The sequence below is a fragment of the Myodes glareolus genome, chromosome 4, assembly GCF_982192425.1.
Source record: "Myodes glareolus chromosome 4, mMyoGla1.1, whole genome shotgun sequence".
Taxonomy (NCBI): domain Eukaryota; kingdom Metazoa; phylum Chordata; class Mammalia; order Rodentia; family Cricetidae; genus Myodes; species Myodes glareolus.
In genome coordinates, this window is record NC_142029.1 from 46,383,686 (window position 1) to 46,409,578 (window position 25,893).

At 40.6% G+C, this 25,893-nt stretch overlaps 1 protein-coding gene across 3 annotated transcripts in view; it reads right to left on the reverse strand.

Moving 5' to 3' along the window:
* Positions 1–340: 340 nt before the first annotated feature.
* Cep162 (centrosomal protein 162) overlaps positions 341–25,893 on the reverse strand; it is a 73,528-nt gene continuing 47,975 nt past the window's right edge. For all 3 annotated transcript variants that reach the window (XM_048435802.3, XM_085689494.2, XM_048435801.3), the window contains exons 21-27: positions 25,305–25,409; positions 21,669–21,881; positions 16,351–17,003; positions 13,906–14,047; positions 12,198–12,296; positions 2,926–3,060; positions 341–1,811 (exon numbers count right to left, since the gene is read on the reverse strand). In XM_048435802.3, coding sequence (XP_048291759.3) covers positions 1,605–1,811; positions 2,926–3,060; positions 12,198–12,296; positions 13,906–14,047; positions 16,351–17,003; positions 21,669–21,881; positions 25,305–25,409 — 1,554 coding nt within the window. In that variant the 3' untranslated portion in view covers positions 341–1,604. The remainder of the gene's footprint in view (positions 1,812–2,925; positions 3,061–12,197; positions 12,297–13,905; positions 14,048–16,350; positions 17,004–21,668; positions 21,882–25,304; positions 25,410–25,893) is intronic.

Consider the following 25,893-nt stretch of genomic DNA (forward strand, 5'->3'; position numbering starts at 1 on the left):
ACTTCACTAAGAGTCACTGTGCATTCTCTAGACCACTGCAGCAGCCCACCTTACAAGGCAAGGATGCTGAAACTGGATGCGGCCAGCAGGATTGCTACAGCTCCTGGATACGCTGGTCCCCATTTCTCAAGTTCGTGCAGGGCATTCACATACAAACAGAAATAATGAGTTTGAACTTGGCTTACTAGTCAACATTGACCTTTTCTACAATTTCCTTGTTTTAGAACCAGCTTTATACTTTGAGTGGCTCAGGCTCATATATAGAATCAGTCAAAAAAACCTGGGATGGGGTGGGAAGCTATGTATTCATAGACATGTATACTGATAAACACAAAACACATAAATAATAAATTATTTGTATTATAACTTTGAAATGTTGTACAAGAAAAAACTGAAAATGTTTTACTCCCCTCTCAGAAACAAAAAACATTACAAAATGTTGGCATTAAGACAGTGATTACACTTCTTCTATTTAGCAGGTGCTATATATACTTCACAACCTTTGCTCTCTTGTCCCTTATGGAACATTCTACTTAGCAAGTATTAACTCAGAACTGCAGTTACTGGTACATGCAGTTGGAATGTAGTCCAAGTCAAAATGTGCTACTAATGTAAATTATATTCTAAAGATTTAGCTCACAGTTTTTACATTTTAAAGTGACTAAAAATTAAATTTACTATGCAACTCTTATGCTGCCTGGGGCTAGTAAGAGCAACCAGATGTCCTGGATGATCAGGGAGGACCCAGTACAGACACCAGGTGTGTCTCCATGGATAGCACTCTCCAGCAAGGGCTGTATGGCAGACTGGGAGAGACGTGGGAAAGCCAATTGGCTGTGACTTTGATTAACCACATGTTATATATCCCTGATTTGCTTTTAAAGATGGGATTATAAAATAAGCTAGCTATTGTTATCAGATTTTTTTCCCTAATGGACATAATTGCTCTCTTTCAACAGAAAAAGTAAAACTTCTTAAATTGTTTATAACTTTAGAGCTGCCAAAAATCAGGACTGTCATTTCCAGACCTGACAGTAATGGACACATCAAACTGTGCCAGTAGTTGTCACTTTAAATCAGGTCCAAAAAGCCCAAGAAAACCTGCTGCTTCCCTGTACAGAAGTTCCAACTGTCATCTAAATTACCGAGGACGCTCTATCTCAGTTGACAGTTGATGAGACTGTCCCCAGCACTCGGCCCATATTCCTGTCCCCGAACATTTCCCAGAACATGAGAAAGAGCAGATGCTCTGTCATATGGAAAACGGAAAGTACACATGTATGGATAAAGCAGGCTGAGGATGAGCACTGTGTTCCTTCCACGGTGGCCTGGGAACAAGCCCTCCTGCAGTAAACCTCGCGAGTCATGGCCTTCTGGCATCAGGGAGCCTGCTCCGAGTCATCTCCGATGTGCTAGCTAAGGGTTTTCAGTAAACTCCACCATGACCACTGTTCTTTGTTCCTTGCTGGTTCCAGGTGGTTTATTCTGACGTAACTCCGGTGCTGTGCACACACATCTGTACTAGAACCATTTTTCCAAAGCTGTCCCGACAGTGGCACATCCTCAGTGGTCTTGTAGTGAGGTCACTCAGATTCAAGTTCCGACTAAAACCCTGCTGTGTTTACTTCATCTGCAAGGGCAACAGGCACCACCACCCCCTGTCGGTGCAGCTCTCGCAGGACATCTAGGATGGAGTCCAATTCTGTGCGGAACTTGTCCAGCTCCCGATTCTTCAACTGTGCAAGTCTCTTCCATTTTTCAACTTCTTTGTTTTGCTCAGTTTCTACTACTTGGCGTGTTTGCTGTATTATCTGAAAACATAAAAAAATTAGAATATTACTCCAATTCATAGTGGAAATGAGAAACATTTAACAGTTTTAAAGAACAGGAGAATATTAAATAGGTATACCCAGGGCTTCTTGGGGGAAACTCAAACTCAGATCAACCATCAAGCTTATGTGTTTTTTTTCCTTCAAAGGTTTACATAAATTTCTTACTACTTGTTATGGACTGAATGTCCACATGTTGTAACTCTAACCATTGGTGTGGTTGTATTTGGAGTGAGGAAATAGGGTTAAATGAGGTTGTACTGATGGGGCCCTGAGCTCATAGGAGCAGTGTCCTCCTAAGAAAAGACACATCAGAGAGCTTTCTTGCCTCAAGTAAAAGTCATTCAAGAATGCAGCTTGTAAGCCAGGAAGACAGCCTCACTAGAAATCGAAAAGCCATCATCCTGACTTGACAACCGTCTATCTAGGAGACTTGTTACGGCGCTTTGAGCTGACTAGCTGCTGTGGAAAGCTGTGCATTAGCACGGAGGCCAGCCCTAGAACATCACAGTCTCTGCCTTTCAATGCAGTAAGCCTGTTCCTAGTGCTAGGGATGTAACACATCAATGACCATCTTTTAACATAAATTTTATAAATATATGAAATGATTTGAATATCAAGTACTATTCCCAGGGTAAAAAACATAAAACTTATTAGTTGCCTATCAGTGCTTAAGGACATGATAAAAGTTTTTCCTCTCAAAATATAAGGAAAATCAATATTAAAGTATTTGAGATTTTAAGTCTTATATTTAATCCAAAACTATACTTTTAAGGAAATTTTAAAAAGACAATGGGGAAGTTCCTGGAGAGGTGACTCAGTGGTTAAGAACACCGCCTACTCTTCAAGAGGTCCCGAGTTCAATTCCTAGCACCCACATGGTGACTCATAGTTGCTTATAACTGAGGTCCCATGAGATCCGATGTCTTTCCTGGAGTGCAGACATACATACAGATGAAATATTCATATGATAAAATACACCAATAAAAGATAATGGGAACACTTGAAGAGTGCTTGGTAGGGATGTAGAAGTCGCAGCAACAAAAGGTGTTTAGAGTACAGGGCTGCAGTAATGCACCCAGCCCTGCTGTGTTACCTGTTGGAGTTCCAGCTCTCTCTGCTTATGCCTCATTTCCATCTGCTGAATTTTCCTTTCTAAGGCCATGAAATGTCTCATCTCTGGTGTATGGTTTTCTTTGGCTTCTTTCAATTCTTCCAAGAGTTTTGTAATCTAAAATTGAAGTTGGAATGGAAAAACCACAATCACAAGGAAACAATTATTTTCAGAGATAATCTTGAAAATCAAGAATATTGTATAAAACTTCTCAAGTGGCAGCTTGGACTCATCTAGAAATTAACAGCTTCCGTTCTCATGTCTAAGAAGGAAAGAGTCGCTCTAGCTGGGCTGACCTCACATTCGAATTGGTTCCAGATGTTCAGACCACCTTCCTCCCACGACTGTTTCGGGGTTCAAGTGAGGTGGGTGCTTTTTTTGGCTTCAAGGTGTCAGTAACCGCTGTTAGGATTTGCAGTACAGCTCAGCCACGCAGCACTGAGTTCAATGCGCAGAAAGAACTCATTTTATTGGTGATTCTCTGGTGGCCCCTATACGACTTAGAATTTCAGTAATTTGCTCCACAGATACAGGCTGCTGGGCAGAGGAGAACAGAGCAGAGCCAGGGTGGGGAAGATGGAGGGAAAGATGTCTTTCCTGGCTGACTGTTCTTTGGGACCCCAGGATGCAGTGAGATGAAAGGCACAGTCTTTGCCCTCTTGGGTTAGTACTGCAGCATCTGTTTCTCAGCACAGGGAAAGGGAGCTATTTTTATAGCACTGGGAGTAAAATGGAGGGGTTGAGAAACTGTCATCTTAGACTCAGTGAAGCAACTAACTACATTTTCTATCATATAGTGAGTCATTCTACCAGAGATCTGATTCCAACGATTGCTGTATCAAAGGCAATAATAAGAAAATGAAGATGGATACATTACCACATTCAATCATGTTTTATACGAAATACCCACTATCTAATAATTACAATGCTACTCTCTCAATCTTACCTGAATTAGTAGGGGAAAGTGAATACAAAAGCATATTCAATCAGCGGCAATCAAACTGTTTTAAATGAGCAACATCCTGATGCTATCACAGTCACTACAGAAATATGCTGTCTTGAGCTGGGGTGGTTTGTAGAAAGCCCAGGGAGAACCTAATTGCTGGGCATGAAGATGAGGATGGTATACACTATGCAATGATTACTAAAAGTTATTTAGGAAAAACCCAGGCACGGTGACAAAACAAAAAGCTGACGGAGTCATAATCACATACAGAACGGATGGTCAAATACTTTGATTTTTGTAAACTTGTTTTTGGGAGTGAGTTCTGAGGAATGAGTCGGGTCTCATGTATACTGCTGTATACTGTACCTCTGAACTACACCACCAGTTCCTCATAAGGTTTTCATGGTTGGAAAATAATTTTGTCATTTTAAGTTATTGCTGTCTTGTGTAAACACCCACAGCGCATTCCTGGTCTTTTGAAGCCAACAAGTAAATGAGAATTCTAACATGGCCAAGGATCTGTAGGGTGGGGAGAACTCCTAAGAGGTGGGTGGCAGGATGCAAAGGCAGATGCCACTGGCTTGAGTTTTAAAGAAGTCTTAGTGGACAAACTGCAGTGAGTTAGTGCTAAGAACTTTATAGATACCAGCATCTTATTATATTTACATTTGTTTACTCTGTTATTCCACAAAATTAAGGATCACAGAGCAGGACTTGCTGATTACTTTGTCCTTAGTATTTCTAGAACCTAGGTTTTTCTACTACTGATGGGTCCAACGCTGGCATTTCTTTTTGTATGCTGGTTAGTAACAATGGTAAAGTTATTTCATTTTCTTGATATAAATGGGAAAAACAGTACCCACTCCTTGGATATGGTTAGAATCACATAAACTAATCCATTTCCTTAGCATAGTCCATTCAGACCCAACTCTCCATACTTGTTTCTACTGTTGTCAGTCTTGTTCAATGGTGTAAGAAACAGCTAATGGAGCTACACACCAACAGAAAAACCTATCTCAGCATACATTTTAGGCAAGACTTTTAAACGTTTAAAAATCACATGCATCCACACACAAGTGACTACACCTACATACTGTTTGTATCCTGTGTGAAAAGGAAAAGACATAGCAAAATATATTTTGGGGTAGTGGGACTACAGCTGATTTTACAGCTTCTAATTTCTAACATCTAATACTAGTATAATACACTGACTACTAAATCCATGCTCAGTAGGTATTAAATAGTATCAATAGAAGCCTCAGCTATCTTAATAGTTAGTAGTTACTTTAATAAAGGTAATAAAGTAGGTATTTCATGCAGAGGTAGAGTTACACAAGCTTGTGAGCCATCATGTAGGTGCTGGGATTTGAACTCAGGTCTGGAAGAGCAGTCAGCGCTCTTAACTCCAGTCCCTCAGTCCCTGTATGCTGATTTTTGTGTCCTGCCATTTTTCTGAATTTTTTTAAATCACTTAACTGCTTTTTTAAAAATGGAGAATTTAGAGTTTTTAACATATAATGCCCCAAAATTTTGCTAATATAAATCATTTACCTTCTTCCTTTTCAATGTGGATGCCTTCTGTTTCTTTTGTCAAGATCATAGTACTAAACAAGAGTAGTGACAGTGGCTATGGTTTTTTGTTTGTTTGTTTGTTTTTTGCTTTGCTGTTCTAGCTTTATGGGTATTCCTTTTGTTCTGTGGGGTATTTGATCACGTTTACTGTTTTGAATCAAGCCTAACCATTTTTGCATCTCTGGTAGAAGTTTTTAGCTGATCACAGTGAATGAGCACTGTGATGTGCTCTTGAATTCAGTTTGTCAGTATTTTGTTGAGAATCTGCAGTCAGTGCAGATACAGGGCTACAGTTTTCATATTTTGTCATCTGTTTGGTATCAGGGTAATGGTGGCCTCTAACAAGTTTAGCAGAGTTCTTTTGGTTTCAGTTTCTTGGATTATTTTAAAAAGAACTGGAATAATTTTCTTTCTAAAGGTTTTGTAGAAATCTGGGTTGGTCAATGAGTTCTGATTTTAGACAGCAGACTAAATTACTGCCCCAGTTGTATTACCATTTGTTGTTCTACTTATATTCCATACATCTTGATTCAATTTTGCTGTGTGTGCATGTGGGATTTTATCCATTTCTTTTGGGCTTACCAGTTTCCCATGTAATTATACATAACCATTTCTTATGATCCTTTATAACTGAGTCAGATCAGTAAAAATCCTTTTGGTCTTTGGATATTATTTTTCTTGACTAGTCTAATTAAAGGTTTGACAATTTTGTGTTTTGCCAAGCAAGCACTTCTGAATCTTGTCTTGGTCTCGCTCTCTCTTACGAGCTCAGTGCTCTGGCTGTGCCGCAGACTCTGATCTTCCGGCTTGGGTTTGCATGCTGTCTTCTGATGTACACATCTGCTGCTGTATAAGCTCTGCTCGGTGGTGTTGCTGCGGCTGCAGGCTTTCATGTTGTCCTTTCGCTTTCCTGATCAAGACTGAGTTTTTGATTTCTGCTTTAACTTCTTCGCTTTCCAATGTGTTGCTGGGGAGAAGGTGGTTCATTTCCCACATTTTGCAGATTTCCTGTTGTTCTTTTTGTTGACATAGTTTTATCCTGTCTGTTGTCTAAAGATATACAGTAAGATTATAGTTATTGAGATTTGACTTGTGGCCTCATGCATGATCTACCTTGGAGAATGTTCTTTCTGTTGTTGGATGAGATAACTTTGCTCCATGGCGTTTCAGTTCATGTTTCTTTGCTGGTCTTCTGCCTACATGACTTGTCAGTATTGGAGTCTGTCCCTTTGGAGCTGATACTGTTTGCTTTATGTATTCCAGCAGTACTGTGCTGCGTACCTGAACCTTTACAACTGGTAAGCCAGTCTGCTATACCATGCAATGACCCCTTGGTCTCTCTTTAGTTACTGACTTAAAGTGCTTTATGATAAAGCACAGCTAGTCTTGTTTGCTTCTAGTTTTCAATTGTATATCATTTCCAAGTTTTTCATTTTGCATTTGTGTGTGTGTGTGTGTATCTTTTATTAGTAAGATAAATGCTCTGTTGACAGCACATGAGTGCTCCCGCAAAAGTCCATTGGGTCAGTCTGTGTCTTTTGATTAGTGAATCTATTCCATGTATGTAAAGTCAAGATTATTAATTACAGGTATCAACTTCCTCCTGTCATTTTGTTAACTGCTTTGTGTAGTCTGTTCCTTTTTACCTCTAATTATTTACCTTAGCGGTTTGGTCTCATTCTCTTTTAGGTATGTTTTCCTGATAAGTTTTGTAAATAGCACGATTATTATTCTTTTTACTGTAGAATACTAAGCATTTCTTGTAGGCCTGTTCTGGTGGTGGTGAATCCCTTCAAGTTTCTGCTTATCTAAGAAAAATGGGTTTTCTTCTATTCTAAAGGTAGCTTTGCTGAGTATAGAATTTTTTCAGCAATTTGAACATATCATTCTATTCTCTTTCTGTCTATAAGAGTTTATCAGAAATATGGACTCTATCTACTAGGCCTTATTTTTAATATAACTTGAAGCTTTCCTCTTGGAGAATTCAGAATTTTAGTATTTCCTGTTTTGCACTTTTAGTACACGACTGTAATATGGCCCGGTGAAGGTCTCTGTTGTTGAATCTAGCTGGGGTCCTTTGAACTTCTGATATTGGAATGTTCCTTCTCTTGGAAGATCTGGGACACAGTTAAATATTTTGTCAAATAAATTTTTAATGCCTTTGTCTTTTTCTTGTACAATTCCCACCATGCAAACATTGGCTCACTTAGTGGTGCTCACTGGCTTCACAGACTTCCCCTTTCATTTATAATCGCTACTTCTCTTTGGTCAATTTTTCATTCACATTTGGAATTGTTCTTATTTCTTTGTTCTGGTTTCTTATATTCTTTTGCATGAATTTCCTTAGGATCATTAGTTTGAATTCTTTTCAGGCATTTCATAAGTTTCCCTCACCATGGGGTACTGGAGAATTATGTTCCTTTAGGTATACGATTTTATGTTTCTTATACTCTGACATTAATGCTTCTGTACCCATTGTGGTTGTTCCCCCGGTTTTGGGGAATAGATTTTATAAGGAAGTGGTTTTTCTTTTTCTCCAGTCAGATGTGATATAAAGTGTCAGCAGGGGTAGTTGCTTTGGTTGCTGTTGTAGATGAGCTTAAAATGCAGTCTCTGAGATGTCCTTGGCATCTTCACAGTGGACTGCAGACTGTGTCAGCACTGACCATGAGCACCTCCTTCCTTTCTGATTTTCCTAGTCACAAGGTAGTAGCTCTGCTCTGACGTATGATCCCCCATGATGCGGACTTCATACTGCTCTAACACATGATTGTCTATCATGTATGGACTTCATCCTACTGTAGGCATCTGGGCCAACTACTCCTAGATGAGACTTCAATACTAACTTTCCTCCTTCTTACTGGCTGTCTCAGGTACTGCGACAGTGATGGAAAGCGAATGACACAGTTAAGGATTTACATACAGATCTTACCATAAACCCCACCATATCCCACTGCTTGCTCAGGAAGCCACAACTGCCTCCAGAATATCTAAGATAAGTTACAGTAAGCACAACACGATTTTTCAAAAGAATTTTTTTTTTTAAATCATGGGCCTTAAAAGTCCTCAGACTCAAATCATATGCTGGTCTTAACTGATTTCTTTTTCCTTTTGTTCTTTTATTCAGACAGGGTTTCAAATGTAGGCTAGCTTGGAATTTGCACAGCTCAGACGGAGAATCACAAGTACTGGGGTTACACTCATGCCATCATTGCACGCAGTGTGGCTTCTATGAGGGATTGCGAGCATGCATCACCAGGCCCAGCTTGGTTTCTATGAAGTGACTAAAAACTTTTTCTCAATGATGACATTTGTAATCAGTCCTGCATCTGTCTTTAGAAGTCTGGATAGAGATTCAAATCCTTTCTCTACAATTACAGGGTGCAAGGAAATAAATGAAGACTTGAGTAACTGCTGAAAATTTGTAATGACTCATGAAAAATGAACCGTTTTTGTGAAGGGTATCATAAATCCCAAGACAGAAGTTAATATGTGCTTGAGTTTGCAAAGACTGATTGACAACATAGCAGAGGTTGACTAAAAAATCTGCACCCCTTTCCAGCAGGTGTGACCTTAAAGAGCTGTGTGATTTGAAGCATTTTAGATAAAAAGGTTTGGACAAACATGCAGTCTACAGAAAAGTCCTTCCCAGCATTAGCACAGCAATGGAGAGAAGTAGATTCCCGAGGACATCGAGGGTATTTGCTTTAACTAAATTTTGAAAACTTCTAAGTCATAGCTTTCTGATGGTCCTTATAAAGATGCATAAACAAAAGATCTAACAGAACTCATCACTGTTAATGCACCTTCATTTGTGTCTATACAAAGTGACAGGGATTTACTCCTTCCCTGAGGAGCTAGAACACAAAGTAAAATACACCAATCAGCTGCTTTCAGATGCTGGGTAACAGCTCACAGGACTGTGACTCCTGAGAGCAGGGCTCTGTCACTGCCCAGTTTATCATGGCAACAGTTCAGCTTAAAAAAAAAAAAAAAACCAGACTACTAGTTCTTGGAGGTCAGAAGTGGGAAGAGTTTTCCCTTCTAATTGAGATGGGATGCCCAGGAGCAGCCAGTGTCCATCAGTGGTAGGACTATATTGGCCACGCTAATGCAGCTCCTGTAAATGAACGCCGTATTAAGCAGCAGGTATCCAGACTAGGCACACATCTCTACTTGGCAGACAGTGGCTTACACAGTCGTAAAGGGACAAGGCTTCAAACACACACTGCAGCTGTTTGGCTTTCAGTACGTCCTCCCAAGTTAGGACTGAAGTTGTTACTGGAGAAGTGAGTGAGTTATTCTGGAAATAGGCTGTTAGAAAAGCAAGCTTGGCTCTTTCCTACCCCTCTACCCTCTACCATGGGATGATGCAGTATGAAGGCCCTCATCAGATACTGGCATAATGTTCTTCAATGTTTGAATTAACAATGGTTTTTGATTAATTATCAAATCTAAGGTTTGCTTTTAATAAGACTATAACTTGGGTTAACATGGACCTTGATTAAGGCTAAAAAGGTTCTGTGTGCATCTTGAGTGTTGAAATGAAAGATCGCACGTGCGCGCGCGCACACACACACACACACACACACACACACACACACACCCCTTTCTAGAATCAGTGGGCTGGATCTTAAGCTGATGAGCAGTGGTGGTTTTCCAGAGGAGCCTGGGTCTAATGATATTGCTGCTGGTGACACGGCACGACTGTCTATTGCTTTGACATGTTTTTCTGTAGATTACTGTGACATAACAAACCGGAAAAGCTTTCTAGGAATCCTTTTCTGTCTAAGGCAGGAGACAGAGCCCTTTACTGGCAACAGTTTAGCTCCTATCAGCACAGCGAAGAAGACACCAGATGAATCTAAAATCATATCTCACTCTGAAAGTTTTCTTCCACTTATTCCTTCCCACAGTTCCCACCTTTGGAACTCTGGCTTTCCTGTGTCCTGCTGGGTCCACACAGGTTTCCTCTTCTTTGCTGAAGGCAGAGGTCCAAGTCACTGCATAGTCACTTTCCACTGAGTTTTCTCCAGCGTGGTGAGCACCGTGAGTGCCAATCAACTCGTTTGCTTTATTCAAATCTAATTAATCTGCTGCTTGTGACAGGAGACTGTCCCAACTGAGAACTCAGGGCTGAGTAGCATCATTTCCTTTGAAACATCAGTTTCTAGAGACTCTGACAGGGCTCTCTGGAAAACCCTGCCCGGAACCTAGGGATGGGATCCTAGGGAAACTGGCAGTAGCCACTATAACAGAATTCTCACTAAAGCAAATTTCTCCACATCTGTCCCTTTCTCTCTCTGGCTTTTACTCTGTAGCCGGGGCTGACCTCAAACTCATGCCTCAGTCTACAGAATGCTAAGATCATAGGCACGAGCCACATGACTTGCTTCCCACAAGAGAGAGAGAGGAAGGTTCATCTTTCCCCGGCCCTTCCTTTACAAATTCTGATTATCAGCAGAAAACAAACTCAGCTCTTGATAAGCGTCTCTCATAGATTTAGTTGCAGGTGGTTATCAGCTGTGGACCTTGAGACTCCCAGAGGCCACTGTACTCATTGTCTTTTTTGCCATCTGTTGGAAGGAACTCACAAGTAGAGCATATACCAGGTCTTACAAGTCTTACTGTTCAAGCCAGGATAAAGGACTGTGGGGTTAACAGTTTTTACAAATGGACACATTCCTCCCTCTTTGCTCTGTTCTGACAGCTTGGCTTTTGTGACTAGTGAGAACACTAGTTTCTGCTAGCTAGAGGGGTATACATGTTAGCTTGTGTCAAGCAGTTTACTATAGGGACTGGGGATAGACCACCAAGTAGCGTCCCCTTTAGCTGGCTTTGGGTTCATCAGGGGCCTTGGCTTTTCTGTCTTTGTTGGTTGGTGGTGCAGGAGAATTGTCTGTATTCTGTCAATCATGTATTTTAATAAAATGCTGATTCGCCAGGCAGGAAGTATAGGCAGGTCAATCAGACAGGAAGTAGAGGCGGGGCAATGAGAATAGGAAAAGGCTAGGGAGGAGAAAGCTCCCTCTGCCATTCCTGTCCAGACCACTGAAGAAGCAACATGTAAGCTGACAGCTGAAAAAGGTACCAAGCCATATGGCTAACATGGATGAGAATAATGGGTTAATATAAGCTATAAGAGTTAACTAGAAGCCTTAGCTAATGGGTGAATCAGTTTATAACCTTAAGGAGTCCGGTGTGTGATTTTCTTTGGGATATGCCAGCTGTGGGGTACAGGGCGGGAACAGATATCCCAACAAGCCAGCCCACATGATACAGGTTGGTGCTGCCAACCAGGAATAGCTGGGACTGCATCTACAGGTCTGATCTGAGTGGAGTGGCCTACATTCTGCAGGAATTTGAAACAATGTCTCCATTAATACCATCCTCACCAACTGTGTAGTATGTCACTGCCCAGACAGCTGTGATGGCTCAGCCATTTTGGGAGGGGACTTTGGATCTTGAGCAGTTATGCCCTGGAAGCCTGTACTAAACACAAACTACAAGACTTACTACTTAGAGAGATATGAATGCTGATTGTATAAGTCACATTAAAACAAATTTCTAGACTGATACATTAAGTTACTAATAATTTTTCTGTATGTGACAGACTTCTAGGTTATGTTAGTATGTGCATTTGTTTGAAAAAAATCGATACATAAATATTAACATAATTGAAATCCCTAAGAAAAACTTATTTAGTCCAATATTTTGGTTATTTCTACTTTCTTACCTGGTTCTGTAGGATTTCTTCTCGAGCTTGAGAAACTGCAAGGGATTCTTGTTTACCTTGCAGCTCAGTAACTTGACCTTGGAAATGTTTTATAAGTACCTAGGGAAATAGGACAAGTAGGGTTAGTCTACAGCTACACATCCCTGGATGTGCCAACCTTGTCTTATCCTGGATGCTGAGCAGGGTGGGAGATGGATTTGGTTAACAAGGCTTCCCCTTGAATACTATGTAGATAATATAACCTAAATCAAGACTGAAAAAAGCCTTTAGACGTAAACCTCTGTAAAGTTTAAGTTTGGAAGTGGACAGTATTATCTTTATATTTTGTGATTAAGAAGGATGTTAGGTTGTTAAATAAAGATAACAGTCATAATCTCTGAACTAAAAATGCCACATCATAATTTTAGACAAAGGAACGGAAACCATGAACAGATTTCCATCATACATTCCAAGGACGTGTGGAATGCCCGGCTCTCTTCTCTGCAATGCAACACCTTCACTGTTCTAAAGAGCTGGCAGCACTGACTTCCATGAAACCTATTTCATTTCTCATCTTGGGAAAACACACTATCTGCGTTACTATGGTTTTAGAAGAACACTGCTCCCTCACTGTCCCAGTTATCCCCGAAAATCACGTGGTGCAATGTCAGCTGCCTTCTGACATCTGGCAAGGGTCTTCAGGGCTAGGCCAGGTGATAACCTGAAGAATACTTCAGAAAAATTTAAGACACGCCTAACTACATTATAGGAACTGTAGTGGTTCCTTACATTTCATCCCCCACGTTTCAACATGTACCTCTCTGTAACACGGCATTTCTCAAAAGGTATAATAACATTTTCACATCTGATAATTTACAATGATTTAAAAATATTTAATAACCCACCCCTCTTTAAATTTCCCCAACCAAGGCTTTGTCTGAAATTCTACTGGTAATATAGTACAGGAGGGAGAGATGGTAGTAGCTTGTTGAAGCCTCCCCTTAAGCTTGTCTTATGAAAGTAAAAACCTCTAGGAAGGATGAGGAGCAAAATAAATACTCAGCTTCATTCAGCACTGCTTATGTTTCCCATTTTTAACAAAAGTTATTTTCATCCTAACAGTACAGAAAACGGCCACAGGGGAGTTATTTTCAGACAGTCTGAGTAGATGTACCTGTTATCCAAGAAGGAAGCCACTGATTGAAGGAAATGCTGATGGGTTGCCAACATTCCCTGTCACAGCTGTTGGAAGGCTGTGTTTCCCGTGGCTGGAGCTGTGTGTCTCTGTTCGCTACTTTATCCCTAGTGCCTCACCGTCTGGAGCCTTTAGTTGCTCCACAATGAAAAGTAACAAGCAGGAAGAAAGCAGGAGGATAAGCACTCATCATTTGGGACTTGCGGTGGAGGGAGGGAGGGAGGCCAACACACGCAAGTTCAAGTGATAAGGTCCACTCAGCTAGACCTAGACAGCTGTCTGTGACAGCCTACATAGAGGAAGAGCTGAGAAGTGTAGGGACAGGTCTGTAGAAACATTTATAGGACATAATTTGAAGGTAAATGTTAAAGAAATGGTAACGATAATCCCCTCTATATTATAAAAATTAAGTCAATAATTATTTTCCATTTGTATCTCCAACCTGAAAAAAAATGAAGTTAAAACATTTCCAAATTAAATCCTGTTCTATCAGTCTTAAAAATACACTAGTGATGTCTGAGAAGGACCAGCTACCTCTTGAGTTGTGATTTTGCGAGTCAGTTCAGCTACTTTGGAAGAGGAATTTTCTATTGCATTCTGGCAAAGGAGTTTCTCTATTTCCCTCTGATGAGACGCCTTGAGGGACGCGATGTGTGCCGCACTGTCATCCTTGACCCTGGGAAGAAACACAAGAGAACATGTGAAGTGGCTCTCACACCTCTAACTCAAAAAGCCCAGACAGGAGCCAAGACCTGGAAAAGAAGGCAGCAGAGGGCAGCTACTCCTGGCTGCATGTCGGGTGTGCTCAGCAGCATGTTGTGAGCTCCTCCAGTCACTCACAGGCTAGCCTGTCCCAGGCTTTGTAAGAGTACTGGGTTTGGGAAAGTGACACCCAGGCCATGCCAAGGGTGCAGACCTGCAAGCTGTCTAGCCTGAGATCAAGTCAAGCACAAATGGAGTTTAAAATGTGGGCCTTTCACTCTCTCTATCTGAAACTGTATTCTCCAATGTTTCAATGCACCTCCCTGGATTTCAAGCAAATGTTTAGTCACTCTGTTTTTTAAGGTATACTCACTTGGGTTCTTGTTTGGATAACCACAGTCTGTAAAATCTTCATTGGTTTTTATTGGCAGCTCATCAATATTTGGACATGCAAATGATTACCGGGACAGTTGCATGTTATGAGAATACATTAATTTTATGGTAATTCTCAGAATTATTTGCTTCACTTGGAAGGTACATGTGATGCATTTCAGGTATTAAGTACGTGGTATGGCTATGAATCACTGATGCTAAAAACTAATATGGCAATCTACAAGGGACAGACAAGCATCAGTTGCTATTTCTCCACGGAAGCAGTATAGTTAGCATTCTAGGAAAAGGATTAAAACCAAAACCACTCATAATATAACTCAGTTATAGTAAAGAACAGCCTCAATCTGGGACAAGGAAAACTCAGCATCAGAGAAACAGACTAACAATACTAGCAAAAACTTAAAGAAAAATTTCCTGCAAGAAACCTGAAACTACAAACCTGAATTTTAAGTTGTTTCTAGGAAAGAATAACGACTAGGTTCAGTACTGGAGAAACCAATTTCAATATGGTGCTGCCATGTTGATTTAATTGCCAGCATTGCTGTCAATTAAAAAATAAAATAAGCATTGTGGGTGCTACTGCCATGCTCATCCTGTTGAGTGAAACCAGGTAACTGCAGGCAAGGGCATGCAAAAGCAGTGCGATCTTCTCTCTGTTCTTTGGGAGCTACAAGACTGCTGCTGATTAATGCTTATGTAGGCGTTGTGGGTGGGAGCAAGCAATTTTCTGAGATAGGCCAAGAAATGTTTTGTGGAAGAAGCAGAACTTCAAACACAACTGAGCAAGAAGCACAAAGAAACATGGCTGAAGCTGCAGGGCGATTGGTAAAGAAAAGTCCCCAGACTATCTTGATACAAAATATATAGCTTTAATAAACAGAAGTAAGACTTACAACAGCTTACACCAGAATCCAACCCGTCCGGACACAGGAGCCAGGCGGAAAGAGGGCTAGCGGAGCGCGTTTGCAAGGTTTATAGGCAGGCTTTTGCCTGAGGGCGGCACGCCCCGAAAACAGAATATGATTGGCTGAACTCCCCTATCACATGGCAGTTAGGCACAGAGATTAATATGAGAGTAGCCACAGAATTTGAAAAGAGAGGCAGAAAAATTTATTATTGATAGTTAAGGAAGTTGGTAGTTACTAAAAGACATAATGACCCAATGATAATGAGAACATTTAAATACACACACAGACACCCCCCCCCCAAGATGTTTGGGAGAGAAGGAAATGAAGGATGATGGGGTGGGAAGTATGATGTCGTGTTAGGTACAGAAAGGAGGGTGGTACAGGTGGGAACAGTGATAGACAGTGTCCTATAGACAATGAACTCAAGCAATAAAGGAGATAAAACTGACTGGCAGCTAGAATTAACCGTTAGCAACCATGGGCAGGGATGAAAGCCTGGTGGGGAGGGAGAACTAATTTATGAATAAAGAGAGGAAACTTGCCATTCACCCCAAAGACATGGCTTGGATTGGCATGGAGGTTTCAGTTCATCAGAATCTGGTGCTTCATCAGGTAGAGGATCCTACACTGAAAATCCTTTATCTTCACACACTCCACTACATACACACAATAAATATTATTTTTTTTAGACCAGTCACATGTAACTTGCTATGTAGCAAAGAATGACTTTTATGATCCTCCAGCTTTTACCAAGTGATTGCGTGTTAGGAGGATGTGGATGCTCCCCACACACGCTGTTTCTGTGGTTTTGGGGATCAAACACACGGTTCCATGTACACGGCAGGCATTCTAGCAGCTGATCAACTCTAGTTTCTTACAATGTATGAATATGTTTCAAAGTCAAGTTATTATATAGAAAATATGCCTTATAATTAAACTGTGTTCCCATATATTTATGAACAATTTAACCTTTTACCTTTTCATGGAGTTTTCAAATTGCTGTACTGCTGCTTCAGAGTCCATCTTCAGCTTACTTCTCTCTAAAATCAATCCCTCTAGTTCTTTCTTCAATCTGTAGTTTTCTTGTAAAACCTTTGAAACATGGGAGTCGGTAAAGGTGTGTGGGTGGTACAGTTTGGCATCTAGGGTTCCAGGGAAGGAATATGCATTCCCTCTATCTGGGTGCAAAGCCTCTTTCTTCAGCCGTTTGGCAGACATTTCCTCTCTGCTCCTAGGGCTCTGCCTAGACAGCATCATTCTTCTCTCCTTCTGGAGCCTCTCCACAGTTTTTGTAAGGTCTTGTATCTCTCTCCCCTTTGCTGCCAGTTCTTCGTTGAGTCTTGCCAGCTTTGCTTTAGCATGTGCCTGCTCTACCTGGAATTCTATAGACTGGAGATCCTGATCCTCTTTGTCATTCTTCTTGTGTTCTAACTCAGCATTCTGATGTTTAAGAACATCAATTTCGTCTTCTAGCTTTTTTACAGTGACCTGATGGGCTTCCTTTATTTCCCCAAGTTCTGCCTCAAGTGCCTTAAGCCTGGATGAACTGCTGCGCTGGCTCTGTGGAGCTTCCTTTAGTCTGTGTGCAAGCAGCTGCTCCTGCTCCTCCAGCCGCTGTTCATACTGGATCTGAGGAGAGAATTCAGGTCCTATCAAAACCCCGTTAAACACGCCATTACTTACTGAAACTGTGCATTTTGTTGTGTTCACTTGAGTCCTCTGTCCAAACACTCATATATTCTTATGTCTTCAGTCTTCTTTGCAAATCAGATGTATTGACTTTAGTCTCTGAAAGGTGTAACTATATCATTTAAACATTGATTCAGAGTTATGCAGCCCCCAGGTGTTAAAATTTAAGTTTAAGAGCTGGGAATAGTGCCACATGCCTGCAACCCCAGAGGCAGGAGGGTCAGGAGTTTAAGATCTACTGGGGCTACACAGTGAGCTCAAGGGCATCCTGAGATACATGAGGCCCTGTCTCAAAAAGAAAATAGTTGAGGCTTAATAAAATAATAGTATTGCTACTTTATACTGTTAAACTAATTAAATTAATGTTAGCCTATAATTCTGCTTCTCCATTCAAGCTGTTATACCCTGAAGATAAACATGCAAAGCAACTGGAGGTACTGAAGTGTTTGAGAAACAGTACATTTTCTATTTGCTTTGGTTTTTAAAGAGAGGGTCTTGCTGGCCTTGAACCTGTGATTCATCCTCTTGCTTCCACCTCCTGAGAACAGTACATTTCAAAACTGTGAGTGCAACAGCTTAGAATTTTTATATTGGACCTTTAGGGCAAAATGAAATATAAAGAATAAATAGTTTATTCTATTTGGAGTCAGGTACCAGTGTTTGCTCATTTATGAGCATTTACTGAGCTACAACCAAGTACTGTGCTTGGTTCTAATGACCTTTAGCTATGATTTCAAACAGATAACAGTCTAGAGGAGGAGAACAACATGACAGCTGCCATGTTTTAGGACACTTGCAGTAAAGACACACAGTACAGGGGTTGAGGCACTGCTGATGCCTGGAGACCCAAGGAAGGCAGGAAGACTGCACAGAGACATCACATTTACATTTAGTCTTCAAGGCTGAGTAAAAAATGGGGTAAGCAGAACCAGAAAGACAAATATCAAATGTACTCACTCATAAGTGGCTTTTAGACATAAAACAAAGAAAAACCAGCCTACAATTCACAATACTAGAGAACCTAGACAACAAAGAGAATCCGAAGAGAAACATACATGGATCTAATCTTTGCAGGAAGTAGAAAAAGACAAGATTTCCTTAGTATATTGGGAGCATGGGGACCACGAGAGAGTGTAGAAGGGGAAGGGAGAGGGAGAGCAGCAAAGAAAAATCTATAGCTCAATGAAAACAATAAAAAAAGAAGAAGAAATGGGGTAAGTAGACCCAGGCTACCTAGGAGTGGAAGGGGGATAGACAAAGGTTATAGAATATTAGTGTCTATTGAAAATCAGAACTGAAAGGAGGAAGTGGTAGGTATTGTGAGGAAGGGGAGGGGTGGAAAGGTGGTAGGGAGATGTAAGAGGAGGAAAATTAGTGTAGGTAGATTTATAGATACAGAAACACGGTACTAAGCTAGAGTTTATGTTTTAGAGTCCCTACTTGTTCAGTGAACTGTTAACAGTAATTATAATCATTTAGTCAAATGTTTGTGTGGTGGTAGGAATGTACTTTTAAGCACCTATGGGTAGGGTGACACTTAATTTTCTAGCATTTATAATTAATTAGTAGCTAATTGATTAAATAGTTATTAAATATCTAGTCTGGATATTTAATGTGATCACACAGAAATTGTTCAAGGGGTATCAACAAACGTGGATGTGCATGGGGCTGGGATGTAGCTCAGTGGTAGAGCACCTGATTAGTACACACAAAGCCCCGAGTCTAACCCCAGAACTACCACTTAAAAGAGGGATGGTGGTAGTATGTGCACATGCACAAAGAAGGGAGGTGTGAGGGGGCAGGAGGAACCTGATGGAGCTGGAGTGAACCTTTTAATTCATTTCTGTTCCATTAAAGAATGGAAAATTTAGGAAATAAAAAATTTCTGAGCAAGGATGCTCTTTAATAACCCCTCCCACCTCCAAGATGGGTGCCTCTGTCCATCTCCTTACCCATACACACTACTAGATGAACGTCAACAATGGCAGTGCCTTCTCTCCTCTGCTTCTGAACACACAGCAGAGGTGTTTTAATCTATTTTTCCTGACTTATTTTCCTTTGACTCTAATACTGACAGGATTGCATAATGATATCTTGTGCAGAACTTCGAATTTTTGAAGAAAGAAATTGAAGATGTCAGAAGATGGAAAGATCTCCTGTGTTCATGGATCAGGGTTAACATAGCAGAAATGGCCATCTTGCCAAAAGCAATATACAGATTCAATGAATCCCCATTAAAATTACAACACATTTATTTACAGACCTTGAAAGAACAATACTCAATTTCATATGTAAAAACAAAAAACCAGGATAGCTAAAACAATCCTGTATAATAAAAGAACTTCCAGAGGCATCACCATCCCTGATTTCAAACTCTACTACAGAGCTATAGTAATAAAAATCACATGGTATTGACATTAAAACAGATAGGTGGATCAATGGAATTGAAGACCCAGACATAAATCCACATACCTATAAACATCTGATTTTTGATAAATAAGCCAAAATTATACAATGGAAATAAAGAAAGCATCTTCAACAAATGGTGCTGGCACAACTGGATATCAACATGTAGAAAAATGCAAATAGACTCATGTCTATTACCCTGTACAAAACTCAAGTCCAAACAGATCAAAGACCTCCTCCAGATACACTGAACCTGATAGAAGAGAAAGTGGGAAATAATCTTGAATGCTCTGGCAGAGGAGTGGTATAGGATGTCCTTCTGTCTTTGTGTTGCTTTCATTGGTTAATAAAGAAACTGCTTTGGGCCCTTGATAGGGCAGAACTTAGGTAGGTGGGGAAGATGCAACTGAATTCTGGGAGGAAGAAAGCAAACAGTGGGCCGCCATGGAGCCGCCACCAGAGTAAGACAAGATGAATCTTTGCTGGTAAGCCACTGCCACGTGGCGATGTATAGATTAACAGAAATGGGTTAAATCAAGATGTGAGAGTTAGTCAATAAGAGGCTAGAGCTAATGGGCCAAGCAGTGATTTAATTAATATAGTTTCAGTGTTATTATCTCGGGGCACTGGGATGAACATGCAGGCCCTTCTCCTACAGAGGAGACAACTTTCTGAACAGAACACCAATAGCACAGGAACTACGATTGACAATTAAAAAATGGGACTTCATGAAATTGAAAGGTTTCTGTAAGTTAAAGGATGTTGTCAATAAGACAAAACGGTGGCAGCCTATAGAAGGGGAAAAGATCTTCACCAACCCCATATTCAACAGAGGGCTGATTTCCAAAATATATAAAGAACTCAAGAAACTATATCTCAACAAACTAAATAATCTAATTTATAAAAGGAGTACAGATCTAAAGAGAATTCTCAAGTGAAGAATCTCAAATGGCTGAGAAACATTTAAGGAGATGTTCAATATCCTTATCCATCAGGGAAATGCAAATCAAAACAACTTTGAGATTCCATCTTACACCTGTCAGAATGGCTAAGAATAAAACCACAATTGACAATGGACGGTGGTGGCGCACACCTTTAATCCCAGTACTCGGTAGGCAGAGGCAGGAAGATTTCTGTGAGATAGAGGCCAACCTGGTCTACAAGAGCTAGTTCCAAGACAGGTTCCAAAACTACAGAGAAACCCTGTCTCAAAAAACCAAAAACCAAAAACTACAAGTGACACCTCAGGCTAAAGAGGATGTGGAGTAAAGGGAACACTCCTCCATTGCTGGTGGGAGTATAAACTTGTACAGCCACTTTGGAGATCAGTATGATGGTTTCCTCAGAAAACTGGGAATCAATATACCATAAGATCCACTCTTGGACCTATGCCCAAAGAAAGCTCAACCATATCACAAGAACACTTACTCTTCTATGTTCATAGCAACTTTATTTGTAATAGTCAGAACCTGGAAACAACCTAGATGTCCCTCAACCAATGGTTAAAAACAAGGCAAATGGATAGAACTAGAAAAAAATCATCCTGAGGTAACCCAGACTGAGAAAGACAAGCATGGTATATACTCATTCATAAGTGGATATTAGATGTAAATAAAATATTAGATGTGATGCCATAATACATAGACCCACAGAGACTAGGTAACAAGAAGGGAGACTGCATGGGACAGACCTAGTAACTCTGTATATATGTGACAGTTGAGTAGCTTGGTGCTCTTATGGGACTCTAAACAGTGGGAACAGGGGCTGTCTCTGACTCTTTTGGGAACCTACTCCTCATACTGAGTCGCTTTGCTCATACTTAATACATGGGAAAGTGCTTAATCTTACTGCAAGTTGATATGCCATGTTTTATTGATGCTCATGGGTGACCTTCCCTTTCCTAAACAGAAATGGAGGAGTGGATTGCAGGGTGGAGGTGATGGACTGGGAGGAGGAGGAGGAGGGAAAACTGTGACCAAAATGTAAAATAAATTTATTTAAAAGAAAGATATCTTGTACTTGGTTATTCTGTCAGAAACAGAAAGGAGTTGCTGATGGAGCTCAAGAAGACACAGTGGACCTAGACTTCTTTTATATGGAATCACACTGGTGGACAAAGATGCTCTGAGATGTTTGTTAAAGTGAGGGTTGGGAATGACCTGCTCCCATGCTCCATCTCTGCTACCTTGAAGCACTTACCTTCATTTTCTGAAACTGTTGTTCCATGGTGCGAAGGCTTTTCTTTGCTTCTTCATCTTTGCCCTCCAGATCAGCTTCTAGCTTTTTTATCCTCCTTTCCATAAACTCTACTGTATTTTTATCTACTGAATCACCAGCTGCGGAGGCAGCCAGAATCAAAGCAGGTAAAGAGTTGGGGTATCTTCTCTTCAGAATTCCTTCCATTTCTTTAACCTATGAAAATGTGTTAAATATCTGTAAGTTGACAAATATGCATAGAGAAGCAGTTTAATGTCTAAGCTTAGATCATGCCACACCAGTCACGTCAGGGATGTTTACATCCAACCTCCATTCTGAATCAAAGACACAGGAATGCAGTCATTTCAAAAGATTACCCTCTAACATCTAATTAGCTTGTTCAGCTTACAGAGATCTCTTACACTCACTCAAAGCATACCTTCAGCCTTGCTATTCTATTGGTAATAGCTTGTCTGGAGTACAGAGCTCTTGTTCTGCCCACTGACCTCTTTATGTGACAGCATTCCTGGTACCTACTGGTTGAAAATGTACCGATCTGCACAGAGCAGGCAATGCACTACCACAGACACAGACCATCCTAAGCACCTGCCTATCTAGGACATTAGCCCTCCCTGCCAAGGACAGTTAATATTATCCTTTAAAAGAAAAAAAATTAAATATATGGGTGTTTTGTCTAAGTACCATGTGCATGCAGTGCCTATGGGGGTCAGAAGAATCCCGAGACTAGAGTTACAGACTGTTGTGAGCTACTGTGTGGGTGCTAGGAATCAAACCTGGGTCCTGTGCAAGAGTAGCAAGTGCTCTAAACTGCAGAACCATGTCTCCTTCTCCTAAAATGACCTTCTTAAAGTCTCCATAAAAGACTACCTTCACTCAGTCTACAAACCAATGATGTATTTTAAGACTTTTTTTTGTAAGAGAGTGCTGTGCTTCAATGCACAGAAACTGCAGCTTGGTATTACAGAAGCCAGAGCCTGCACCTACTTTAAAATGGTATTACGACAGCCATGACATTCTGTAAACTATATATTAAACCCAACAGTCTTTGTTTCAACACTTTCCTATCTCATAAGCATGCAATAATACAAAGCCGAGACACAATAGAGCACAGTGGTTAAGGTCGTGTCTGGTTACTGTGCTCCTCACTAGAGAGACTTGGTTTCCTCAATCCAAATTTCTTGCTTTATGGGTAAAACAAAGATATCAACAATATTAACTCCCAGGATTCAAACAGGGAGGATCAACTAACTTCTATCTTGATAAGCATTTGCCGAGTATCAGTATACAGTTAGCACTGATAAATGCTGGCTTTTAGAATGAATTTGTCTAAAAAAAGACTAAATTTCTTAATTGTTGAAGCTCAAAAACCTAAGAGCAGACAACACAACTCACAGTAGAAATTCTGGGACATACTGGTTGCAAAGCCAGCAGTAAGCATTTCTATTTCTTAAAACTACCTGCTCGTGGCACACTATCAACTGAGCTCTATCCAGATACACATCATAAATTTACTTTACCAGGACAGCATTCAGAGCTGTTTCCTCTGGTATTAACAATCTAGTAATCGGAGTGAATTACTAATTAGGGCAGGTATACATGACACATATGTTAAAAGAGAACTAGATTAAACTATTTTAAATTAATTGATTTATTTTAATATTAAAATGTCATATCATGAAATACATATTACTTTTTGGGAAAAAATTAAATTTTGTCTGTACCTTCTTTAATTTTGAGTGAAAATTTTATTCTTTGGTTAATGTCTGTCTGGTTATACAAGGTCAATTTTTTAAAAGATCTCAGACAATTAAACTATGAAATAGTCCATTAAATAAAAGTATGAAGAGATAATGTAAATTTTCTTATAAGGTACATTCAATTAGCCTCATTCTTACTTATGTTCTATTTAGAAAGTACATTTTACTTACAGCTAATCCATTTCAGAACATGACTTGAAATGATTCTAACTATACTGTGATATATTCTGGTTCTAAAGCAAATGTTCAAGCATAAAATCATTACAAAAGAAGTGTTCAAAGAGACAGAATAAGTAAGTATATCAGATATGCACAGGTAGCAACCTAACTAAAAATATTACCAAAGAGTATTTTTCAAGGATCTACCCTAAGATGGATAATCAACAAATGTTCAATCAGAGTGTGACTGTTATAAACAGTGTGTTTCTGGCCAATATGGAGCCCCACCTGAGGATGGGGAGGTAGGGAAAGAGTGTGCATGTATAGACCTGCACTGGCAAACACAAGCCTTGTCAACCTTGAGTGCTGGTCTTCAGGTGGAGTCTTAGGAGACGGGATTTTTATAGGATATTTTACGGGTGTCTGAGGCTTGTGGACTGGGCTGGCTGGCTAGATGCCCAGTAAACCCCTCCAGAACTGGGACGACAGGCGTATGCTGCCATGCTGACTGTTTCTGGAGGCCCGAGGATTGACCTCAGGTCCTCAGGCTTGCACAGGAAGCCCTGTCACGACTGCGCATCTCCAGCCCCACCCTCTGAAGTCGCACACACGTCAAGTATACCATGCCTTTCCGCCCACACATCCAGTTTGACATGGTCTCTCTTTAGGTGATCATCTAGTGGACTTACTCCTTTGCCTCTATCCCCTCCCAGTTCTGGACAGCTGTCTCTATACTGGGCAACATAAACCCTAAGCCCTGAAGACAACCTGAACACAATCCCACACTACACTCAATTTCAAATACTTCTCACTCTTCAAGCCACTTCTGTCCTGGTCTTTTCTTTAGCCAAATTACTAAATCATACCTCTTAATACCAGAAAAGGTCCTGTGAAGGTAACAAAGTTGAATTTTACTTCCTCCTAAAACCACTCAGCTCTGTGATGACCTCACAGTCTTGGATCTGTGATGAAATAATAGCTCTCTGTTTAAGTACCTGCAGGCAATTACAAAAGTCCTGCTCCCTCAAAGGTTGGAAAAAAATCATACTTTAATATTCAGTTATGAATATAAATGCTACATAGAATGCTTTAAAAATAAAAGGAAATTGTCTGTATCCCTCAAAAAGTACTTCAATAAAAAAGGGTTTAATGAAGTCTCTTTGCTATAGCCACCCTGAAATGAACACGTGATGAGCAAGGTTCAGGCTGATGGCCAGCAGATGGGAAAACTGAATGTTCTTTGTGTACGGTGTTTGTTTTGTAACATTTCCCAGTGTTACCACATAATCCAAATTCCAGGCCCTTTCTTCCTGTACTCCCTTTCTTCCCACCTATTTTTGGTCAGGATATTATGGGTTAATCTAAAAAAAGAGAAAGGATTTTGCTATGTTTCTGAGATTGTCCTGAATTCCTGAGTTCGAGTGATCCTACTGCCTCAGCCTCCCAAGAAACAAAAATTAAAACTCAATACCCAATGTTTCAAATTTCTGCTCCTGTCTTCCTAAAGCTGGGCAGCAGAAGGATCTCTCATCAATAGATCTCCGTCTTCTGACAGAGAACACCAGCCTAAGGTTCTGCAGATCTGAGACCTGCGTTATGCAATCTGTTATACACTTTATTGCTGGCACTTTAAGGATTTCCTGAGTAATTCAGTCTGTATACATTTAAGGTGCTTCAATAAAAATTCGTCTCTGACATTTACCTGCCGCTCCAGATCCTGAATTCTTTTGGCATCAAGAGCTCTTTCCTTTGAGCGTAACCTTTGCTGAGTAGTTGGGCTCCCAGACTCAGTTTTCAGTTTTTCGATCTGTTGACAAGGGAAGAACATGGTGATGTAAGAAATATATTTACAACAACAGGAAGGCACCAACAGTGGAGGCTGCACAATGTTAATTCATTAATTCACTCTGTAACAGACACTGATTGAGCAAATCCTTTGTTCCTAGTGTCTCCAAAGTGCAGTACTGGAGGCAGAAGATGGCAGCAAACAAGAGAATCCGGGTCCTTGGCTGTAGAGACAGATGGATGACCAGCTACGTAAATCAACGGGTGAAGAAAATCACTGTACAGAGGGACAGTGCTATCAACCAGAGAGCGGAGTGAAGGACAAAGAGCAGGGTCAGGCTGGGGAGGAAGCCTGAAGAGTAGAAACTGGAGCTGAGTTCTGACGAGGAAGAGAGGGAGCAAGGCGTGTGAAAATCCAAGGACAAGGCAGCAAGTGGAATGAGTCTGGAGGAGCCGTGTGTCTACTCACCCAGTGGCGCGGAAGAGGTGTGAGGCTCAGGCCAGAT